This window comes from Macadamia integrifolia, unplaced genomic scaffold (genome assembly GCF_013358625.1).
Source record: "Macadamia integrifolia cultivar HAES 741 unplaced genomic scaffold, SCU_Mint_v3 scaffold187, whole genome shotgun sequence".
NCBI lineage: Eukaryota > Viridiplantae > Streptophyta > Magnoliopsida > Proteales > Proteaceae > Macadamia > Macadamia integrifolia.
This window is the reverse complement of record NW_024868395.1, coordinates 98006-108159: the sequence shown is the minus strand read 5'-3', so window position 1 is coordinate 108159 and position 10154 is coordinate 98006. Positions and strand designations below refer to the sequence as shown.

The 10154-nt window shown below is 39.5% G+C and overlaps 1 protein-coding gene across 1 annotated transcript; it reads left to right on the top strand.

Moving 5' to 3' along the window:
* The first annotated feature begins 6910 nt into the window (after positions 1-6910).
* Positions 6911-8430, top strand: LOC122065065. The gene is made up of 2 exons (XM_042628858.1): positions 6911-7803; positions 7907-8430. Exons 1-2 carry the CDS (start codon positions 6933-6935, stop codon positions 8257-8259), a joined length of 1224 nt encoding a protein of 407 aa, XP_042484792.1. The 5' UTR covers positions 6911-6932; the 3' UTR covers positions 8260-8430.
* The last annotated feature ends 1724 nt before the right edge of the window (positions 8431-10154 follow it).

The window sequence follows — 10154 nt, the reverse complement described above, 5'->3', positions numbered from 1 at the left end:
GAACTTGTACACCTTGATAGAGTTAGAGAAAGATTCTTGCATGGTCAGCATAGATGAGGAGACATGGTTGTGGCACAGAAGACTTAGGCATATTGGTTTCAAGAACCTTACCAAGATTTCTTCGAAGAAGGTAGTGAGAGATGTTCCTGAGTTGAAGAAACTCTCTAATCCTATATGTGCATCTTGTCAGAAAGGAAAGCAAACCAGAATCTCCTACAAGTCTAAGGAGTACTATTCCAGTTCTCTATTGCAGTTGATTCACACAGACCTATGTGGTCCTATGAGGACACCTAGCACCTTAGGAGAGAGATACATCATGTTGTTTTTTGATGATCATTTAAGAATGGTGTGGGTGATGTTCTTGAAACATAAGTCAGAGGCTTTAGAAAGATTTAAGATCTTTAAGAAGCAAGTTGAGAATCAGATAGGGAAGAAGATAAAGTGTCTGAGATCTGACAGAGGAGGTGAGTATAGTTGGGATGATTTTGAAGAATACTGCTATGAGCATGGTATCAGAAAACAAACTTCAGCTGTAAGAACACCCCAACAGAATGGTGTTGCAGAGAGAAAGAGTAGAATAGTGTAAGACATAGCCAGAACAATACTGGCAGAGAATGATATGGGTAAAAAGCTCTGGAAGGAGGTAGTTCTAACTACTGTGTACATCCATAATAGATGTATGTTGAGACCTCATGAAAGCAAGACTCCATATGAAATCTAGTTTGGAAGAAGGGCTACAGCAAGACACTTCAAGGTCTTTGGTAACAAGTGTTACATCAAGAACACAACTCAAGATTTGGGTAAGTTTTATGATAGGGCTGATGAGGGTATATTTTTAGGCTATTCCACTTCAAGTAAGGCTTATAGATGTTACAACAACAGACTTGGAAAAATTGTAGAGAGTGCTGATGTCACAGTTGATAAAAAAATGGATATTCCTTTAGGCTTAGGAAATGATCTTCTAGAATTTGAAGATCTTGATGATGAGAATGACCTGGATGATAGTAGACCCAAAAGCAAAGACGAGGTTGATGTTAAACAGACTGAGGTAGATTTAAATGAGCAGAGGGGACACAACAGAGTTGATCAACGAAAAATAGATGAGTTAATCATTGGTGACCCCACTGTAGGTGTTCAGACTAGAAGAATGAAGACCAACACCTACTCTCTTCTTTCAAAGATTGAACCAAAAACTGTTGATGAGGCAAGCAATGATGAGAGTTGGATGAAGGCCATAAATGAAAAACTTGATTACATAGAGAGGAATGACACTTGGGATCTAGTCCCTAAGTCAGTTGACAAGAATGTGATTGGTACTAAATGGGTTTTCAGAAACAAACTCAATAAAGATGGTCAAGTGGGGAGGAATAAAGCAAGACTTGTATGCAAGGGGTATGCTCAAGTAGAAGGCATTGATTTTGAGGAAACTTTTGCTCCAATGGCAAGACTTGAGGCTATCAGAATATTCTTGGCTTTGTCAGTGTACAAGGGGTTCAAGGTCTATCAGATGGATGTCAAATCAGCTTTTCTAAATAGAAATTTGGAAGAGAAGGTTTACATAGAACAGCCTAATGGGTTTTAGCTGAGTGAGGACCCCACTCTTGTGTACAGATTGAAGAAGGCATTTTATGGTTTGAAACAAGCTCCAAGGGCATGGTACTCCAGATTGGACTCTTACTTGTGCAAGTTGGGTTTTAAGAAAGGCTTAGTGGACAGTAATCTCTACATCAGAACTGAAGAAATCAGTTAGCTTATGGTGGTTGTGTATATAGATGATATCATATTTGGGGGTGATAAAGATAAGTTGTGCAGAGATTTTGCAATGAGGATGCAAGATGAGTTTGAGATGTCCATGTTGGGTGACCTATCATTCTTCTTGGGTTTGCAGATCAGTCAGAAGAAGGAAGGTATCTTTATATCTCAGTCCAAGTATGTGAGGGAGATGTTGAAGAGATTCACCATGGAGGATTGCAAGCCAGTTAGTACACCTATGATGACTAGGTGTAAGTTGAGTAAGGAAGATTACTCTCCATCAGTTGACCAGACCTTGTATAGGTCAATGATTGGTAGCCGATTATATCTGACAGCTAGTAGGTCTGACATCTTACAAGTTGTGCATGGTAGCTAGATTCTAAGCAGGACCAAAGGAGACACACGTGGCAGTAGTGAAGAGAATTTTCAGATATCTGAAAGGGACTAGTGAGTTTGGGTTATGGTATCCGAAGATAAAGAACTTTAGTTTGTCAGCTTTTTTAGATGCAGATTGGGCTGGATGTGTGGATGACAGGAAAAATACCAATGGTGGTGTATTCTATTTAGCGAGCAGCTTGGTGGCATGGCACAGTAAGAAGCAAGAGTTAGTCTCTCTTTCAACTGCAGAGGCAGAATACATTACAGCTACATCTTGTTGTACACAAGTGTTATGGATGAAGCAGATGTTGAATGATCTGAGTGTGGAGGTTAAGCAGGCAATGCCACTATATTGTGACAATACTAGTACTCTCAACATCTCCAAGAACCCAGTGATGCATTCCAGAACGAAGCACATTGCTATCTGGTATCATTTCTTAAGAGACAAGGTAATGGAAGGTGAAGTAAGGATGGAGTTTGTTTCCACAACAGAGCAAGTGGCTGATATCTTTACTAAACCACTTCCCAAAGATCAGTTTGAGTTCCTCAGACAGAAAATGGGAGTGGTGGTTCTTCCCAAGCACTAGGGGCATTGGGAGAGGGGGAGCAAGTTACTTGATGTTGCTACCCCCATATTGGACTCAGGGGGAATCCATTAGTTCCACCCTTTGTACTTGTTGCTAAAGGGGGAGAGAGTTACTTATTGGAGCTTTGGAGTGTATTAGTGATGAGGTGGTTGCCAACAACTCCAAAGGGGGAGATTGTTGTTTTATGGTTGTCCTTGTTGGCAACCCGGCCATGTGACGGCGATGACGTGGCTAGTTTGGGTGACATAGATGAAAATGACGACATGGTAGTGTCCAGTGTCACTGATGAGAGAACAGAGCTGCTTGATATGGATGGAATGATTTGATACATCCTTAGTATATGGTGCGGGTTTCTAGATCAAAACTGGTAAAATTGGCCTATTTATGCTTGGGGGCATTTTCGATAGTGAAAATAACATTTTTGGAAGATCGCTTCTTCATGAAAAATATATATTGTAATTTATCTAGTCTAGTGCATCAGATTTTGTCATATTCCAATACCATATGAAGAAGTTACGATATTTATGGCAGTCGATGGTAGTTTCGGCATTGATGATGAATTTTTTAAAGGAAGTGTTCTCCATGTAACAATACGACAAAAATCCAATCTTTCCAATGGTTATAATTTCATCACGTTTAGATTCTATATGAGAAAGATGCGTCATTAGAAATATCTAAGGGAATTTTTATCTTTTTACATGACTGAGTCAGATGATTGAGTCTTCTGAAAAGTCGTAGAGCATCCAGTTACGGTTCCAACACACTTTGTTTCATCTTGATTGGATAACATATAAAAAAGTTATAAGTGTTTCTGTCAAGCCGGTTTGAAAATCCAAACCAAAAATTCATCAGTATGCTCTCGGTGTTAGGTGGATTTTTCGGAATTTATTTTTGAAATTTGAAGGGCTTTATGTAATTTTGAGATTTTGAAGGTCTTAGTTGATAAGGGGTGTTTAGCATTGGAAATATGAAGGTAGGGGCTTATGTGTATATAAGAGAATCAGAGGGATCCTTAATACACGGCTCAAATTGAGCCACGTCGGTCAGATTCAGATCTGACGGTTCGTGCAAGAGCTTGCGTTGAAGATGCTTACCCGAGGCTTGTCATTGGTGGAGTGTATTAGATATGATGGTGTGGCACCTCACCATATTGAGTCTTGATTGTGTGTAGCGCATGTGCATAGAATCTATAAAGAGATTCTCCATATCTTGATCTGAGCCAATCATAACAGATCGGTTCTGATCTAACGGTCAAGATCCTAGTTAGTTAATTCGCGTTTTAAACGCGTTTTAAACGCCGTACCGTATTTTTGGCGTTTTAAACGCCGTTTGCCGACCTATTCACAGAAATCCGGTAAAAAATGGGAACGGGCATATTAAAAGTTTAAAACGCGTTTCAAACGCGTATCCGTTTTTTTACTATAAAAAAAACGGATATTAAAAAATACTTAAAATTCACTCTCGGCCGTTCGATTTTGCCCATTCCCAAATCAAAATCCCCCATTTCAATTGAAACTTCAACCCTAACTCTCACTTCCTCTCTTCTTCTCTCCCACCGACGGACGACTGACGACTGACGACTGGTCATCAGTTTCTCGTGAACACGGTGCTGCCGGAGTTGTCTTCGTCTCTACGATCCAGGACGACGACGGCAGCCAGTGGAAACACTTCACCTGGAGACTGGACGACGACGACGACGACTGAACGGAAGACTGGAGACTGGACGACGATGACGACGACTGAACTACTGGACGACTGAACTACTTTGGACTCGAGCTCGACTTCACCTAACTACGGCGGGCGACGACGAGGGACGACTGACGACTGACGACTGGTCATCAGTTTCTCGTGAACACGGTGCTGCCGGAGTTGTCTTCGTCTCTACGATCCAGGACGACGACGGAGGCCAGTGGAAACACTTCACCTGGAGACTGGACGACGACGACGACGACTGAACGGAAGACTGGAGACTGGACGACGACGACGACGACGACGACTGAACTACTGGACGACTGAACTACTTTGGACTCGAGCTCGACTTCACCTAACTACGGCGGGCGACGGACGAGGGACGACTGAACGACTGGACTTCACCTCACTACGGCCGACCACGGACGACGGACCAAGGACGACTGACGACGGACTACGGACTACGGACGACGGACGACGGACGACGGACGACTAACGACGGACGACGAAGGACTACGGACTACGGTCAAACACCGGATTCGACTTCACCCCTGTTTCTATTGTTGCAGAAAGAGGTTTTTGATTTTTTTCCCTTTTGATTTCTTTATATTTTGTGATCTGGTTAAATGAGCCATACATAGATATAATACCCTATATGCCACATCTGTCTGACCAGAGCTTATCAAGCTGTTTAAAAGGATATTGCAGGTTCTTGAATTTGGTGGTATTCCCTTCTGGTCCATCTCATCCAAAACCCTGTAGGCATTCTTGAACCTATTTACTTTACAGAAAGCACCAATTAAAGCATTATACACAGCAACATCAGCCTTTACTCCATTCCTCTCCATCTCCAGAAATGTGTCTACTGCATCTCCAATCCGGTTCTCTATCCCATAAGTATGAACCAAGACGCTGTATATAAAAGAAGTTGGCCAACAACCACTACAACTCATGTCTCTAACAACTCTGTGGCAAGCTCTGACACTGTGAGTGTAATTCCGCTGCTTCCCGGCCCATTCAAAGAACCTATAGGTCTGAAATGAATACCAGCATTTTCAACTCTCTTGAGGACATCCTCCACTAAATCTGGTGATACTCTTACTCCGCTCTCATTGAGGCTGGTTTCTAGCTCTACATTTGGGCAAGACATGATAATTTTACATATTCGTTTCACTGGATCAGAAAATTCTTATGTTCTTCACCACAAGCTTATTCATGCAATGCACTCCAAGCTCTTGTTTAACATACTACACATGAAAGGGAATTATTCGGAATCCTTCTATCAGGTTTTCCACAATATTCACCTTTAGTTAGCAACAATTCTAAAAATATATAAGATCAACCCTACTTGGTTGTCGGCTTATAGGTAGATATATCCAGATTCCAGACTTTGATTTCACCTTCACGATTGCTTTTTTTTTTTAAGGTGCAACATGTGGCTGTTTGGATCAAGAAGGATCTTGCAGAAATTTCAAGAAGCTAGTTCACAAACTGGCATCTGCTGCATCATTGGGTTGATTCTCATTAACCCTTGTTTTTTTATACGGATCCGATAGACCATACATAGCTTCCAGCCCCTTATGATTTAGCATCTTCTTTTTATTTTTTTCTGGGTTATATAGGAGAAAAGGTTTCTCTCTGTTCAGTTGCAGAAATTATTTGGTAATTTAGAATCACTTTGTTCCACAATTTAGTATACTTTGTTAAAATATGAATGAATATTTGATTGTTAATCGTTAATTCTTTATTCTCAATTCTCATATGTACTCATCATATATATTAAATTTGAATAAATATTTGATTGCATATTATGTAGGTACTTGATATTACTGAAAAATGGTTAGAAAAAAGGATAAGTTTTGGGAACATGTACAACAACTTGGGCCGAGCCGTTTTAAATGCAATTATTGTGAACTTGACTACTCTGGTAGTGTTACTCGAGTGAAAGCTCATTTGGCTTGCTTGACTGGCCATGATGTTCAAATTTGTACAAAAGTCCCTGATGCAGAAATGAATTTGAGTGCATCTAAAAAGAAAAGGACGAATGAGACCCTAGAAAGTGGAATTGGCTCCACAAGTTCTCTTGGTAGGAGCATTCATCAAACCACAATGGTAGAGTTGGCTGCTAAACAAGACAAGAAGTCATTAGAAAAGATGATAGGAGAATTTTTTGTTAAGAATAACATTTCTTTCAATGTTATTCAGACAGAATCTTTTATTCAAATGATGAAAGGTGCTTGTGCCTATGGTCAGGGTTTTGTTATTCCTAGTTACTCTACTCTTCGTACCCGTTTGATTCCTGAAGCTAAGGTAGAGATCATGGAATATGTGAGCAACATAAAGTCAACATGGGGTGGCACAGGTTGCACAATAATGTCTGATTCTTGGACTGACCTAAAGAAGAGGTCTTGGGTCAATGTGATAGCTTATTCTCCTGGTGGGGCTGTATTTCTGAAGTGTATTGATTGTGGTTCAAATAGTATTACTGCTGAATATCTTTTTAGAGAAATATCTAATGTTATTGAAATGCTTGGACCACAACATGTTGTGCAATTTGTTTCAGATAATGGTGCTAACTATAATTGTTGTGGTGATATGTTGATTGGAAAATGGTCTCACATGTATCGAACAAATTGTGCTGCACATGGGATTAATTTGCTTTTAAAGGATATCCATAAGCATGTTAGATGGGTGAGGGAAATTATTGATGATGGTAAACATGTAGTGGATTATATGCACAGGCACACAGCTATTATAGCCTTAATGAGGGAATTCACAAATGCCAAAGAGATTAAGCAGCCTTGCAAGACAAGGTTTGCTACTAATTTTTTAATGCTCCAATCTCTTATTGTAGTTGAGAATGAGTTAAGGCTATTGGTTGCATCATCTGAATGGAGAGGCTTCCATTGCAATAGAGTTGAAATAGCATTAAAGACTGTCAGGATAATTCAATCTGATATATTCTGGGAACAGGCAAAGGAGGTTATTGCTTTTATGGATCCTCTCATCAGGATTCTTCGCCTTGTTGATTCAGATGGTTCCACTGCATGTTACTTGTATGAAGCAACTGTTAGGGCAAAAGAAAAATTGAGGAAGTTAAAGGAGAGTGATGGAGTAAAGTACTTTACCATATTGGATTTGTTTGATACAAGGGTGGAAAAGAATATAATTCATCCTGTTCATGTGCTTGCTGCAGCTTTAAATCCTAATAATTTGTTTGATGGTGGACTTTTTATTGAGACAAATACAGTTGTGAAAGCTCAAGAATGTATTGTGGCAACCATGGTTCCTCAAGAAGATTATGAGCAATTCACTGCAGAAATGGTTGAATATCGAATGAGGAACCCAAATTTGTTCAATATCACAGGAAAGTCTTTAATGAAAACTAACCATCCAAGTAAGTCTGTTAGTTAATTAAGTTTATATTTCTATTTGTATATCATCCTTATATGTGTTTACTTGTGTTAATTTGATATGTGTTTACTTGTGTTAATTTGTAGGGATTTGGTGGGAATATATGGGTGGTTGTCTTCCTGTGGTTCAGAAGGTTGCTTGCAGAATCTTAAGCCAACCTTGTAGTTCCTCTCCTTGCGAGAGGAATTGGAGTGCTTGGGACGCTGCACAAACAAAGAAGAGGAACAGGTTAACTCCAGAAATGTTAGAAGATTTGGTATACATTAGAATGAATTCTTTGATGAAGGAGAAGTATGAAAGCCGAGCAATTCAGGATACAAAACCTATTGACCTAGAGAAACTTGGTGATTTGCCTGATGTAAACATTGAGTTGGAGACAGAGAGACTTGAAGAGACATATGTTGAACCTATTCATGATCAACCTAATTCTATATTATGATACACTTGTGCTTTTTTTTTTAATGAAATGGGATGATGTAATTTGGATGATACATTTTGGATTATGTAGTTTGGATGATGATTTTGGATATTTAAATGATGTATTTTGGATATTTGAATGGTGTATTTTGGATCTTATATTAATCTTTGGATGGATATATTTTTGATGTTATTTCATGACATAATAGGTTTAGAATTTGAATTGAAATATGGATATTATCTATATTTATTTTGATTGTTATCCAGGTATTTAGAGAATTATTATGTCAATTTATGTCTATATATTGCCGTTTTTTTTACACTGTATTATTTAAATATAAACGTTTAAAACACGTACCGTCCGTTTTTTATTTTTTCCCGTTTTTTTCGTATTTGACCGTATTTTTGACCGTCCCGTTCACGTTTTGATCCGTTTAAAACATGTCCGTACCGAACAATGTTTTTTTGCCGTTCCCGTTTTAACTAACAGAGGTCAAGATCGATGGAGCTTTATTAAAGTTAGCTGACAGCGTACCGTGAAACTCGCTACACTAACCAATCGGTGATCGACAACGCATCTGAAAATTTCAGCGCGTATGTCATGATGACATCATAGGTTTAATCGAACGGCTTAGATTAAGAGATACCTTTTGATGAGATCTACGGCCAGATCTACGCCTCTGTTGCTCGCGCTGCTGGTGTAGCCTACGCCACCCCTACGAAGATTCTATTTCAGGCTATCTCATTACTCCAACTTCAAATAGTCATATCTCCTTCATTTTAACTCGGATTTGGGTGAACCAAGTTGCTACTTCTTTGTTTTTTCAAGCCCTACACTATGGAATGAAGAAAAATGAGTTTTGAGTCAAGAAAGGCTATAGTTTTGGTGAGAGAAGTTTCTCCCTTTTTGTTGGTCCTTGAATGAACACGAATACTTGATGATAAATATTCTTGGGCCATTAAAGGAGGTAAAAGAGGTGGTTGAGGTGTGTTAATGATACATTAACTCAAAGCCAAGGAGGAAGAGAAGAAAGCAAGGATGTATTTACTTTGAAGAGTAAGAAGCCAAGGAGAGAGAATGTGTGAGCACCAAACTTGTTAATACAAGTTTCCAGTCATCCCAGGCAATCGGTTGTGAGATTCTCTAACCTTTGATTTACATTATATGTATGTATGTATATTAGGGTTAGTTTTGGATGAATGTATACATGCTATATTAGTTGTGGATGAACTATAAGCATGCTAGCTAGTTGTGGCTGTACATGCTAGGCAGAGCTTGACTGTAGGGCATTGATATAAGCCCAAATTTACTGTATTCTTTATTCAGTGCTTAGTGGGTGCTAGGCACTAGCAGTGGGTGCTCCCATGTAGTGGGTGCTACACATTGTACAGGCACTGCGAGTGCCATCTCAACTTCAACTTGAGAAAATTGAGTGTGAGAGCTTCCGACTGTGGGTGTAGTTAAAAGTAGTGTATTGAGTAGGTACGAAGCCTTTATAGGCACTACTCCAGAGATGTAGGCAAATTATCGAATCTCGTAAAAACCCTGTGTTGTGGGTGCTTGTTTTTTGCATTTTATATTGAAGTGCGTGGAATATGGAATGAGTGTGCACACTTGGAAGTGCCTATGAGAGGCTGAGTGTGCATACGACTATGTGCAAACAGGGATTGGTATATCAATTTTTTCTTGGCCAGACATTAGACAGTTGTTTTTGGGGATCAGAATTAGACTCACTGATTCACCCCCCCTCTCAGTGACTGTTGGGTTACAACAATATGGTGAGTGTAGTTTAGCAATCCAACCCGTCAGCCACTTCTTCACAAAAGTTCATAATACAAGCAGATGCACCCTCCTAGAAGGCCCCTCGTCCAAAAAGGCAGTGACAACATTGTATGAGAAGTTAAAGAAACAGGGAT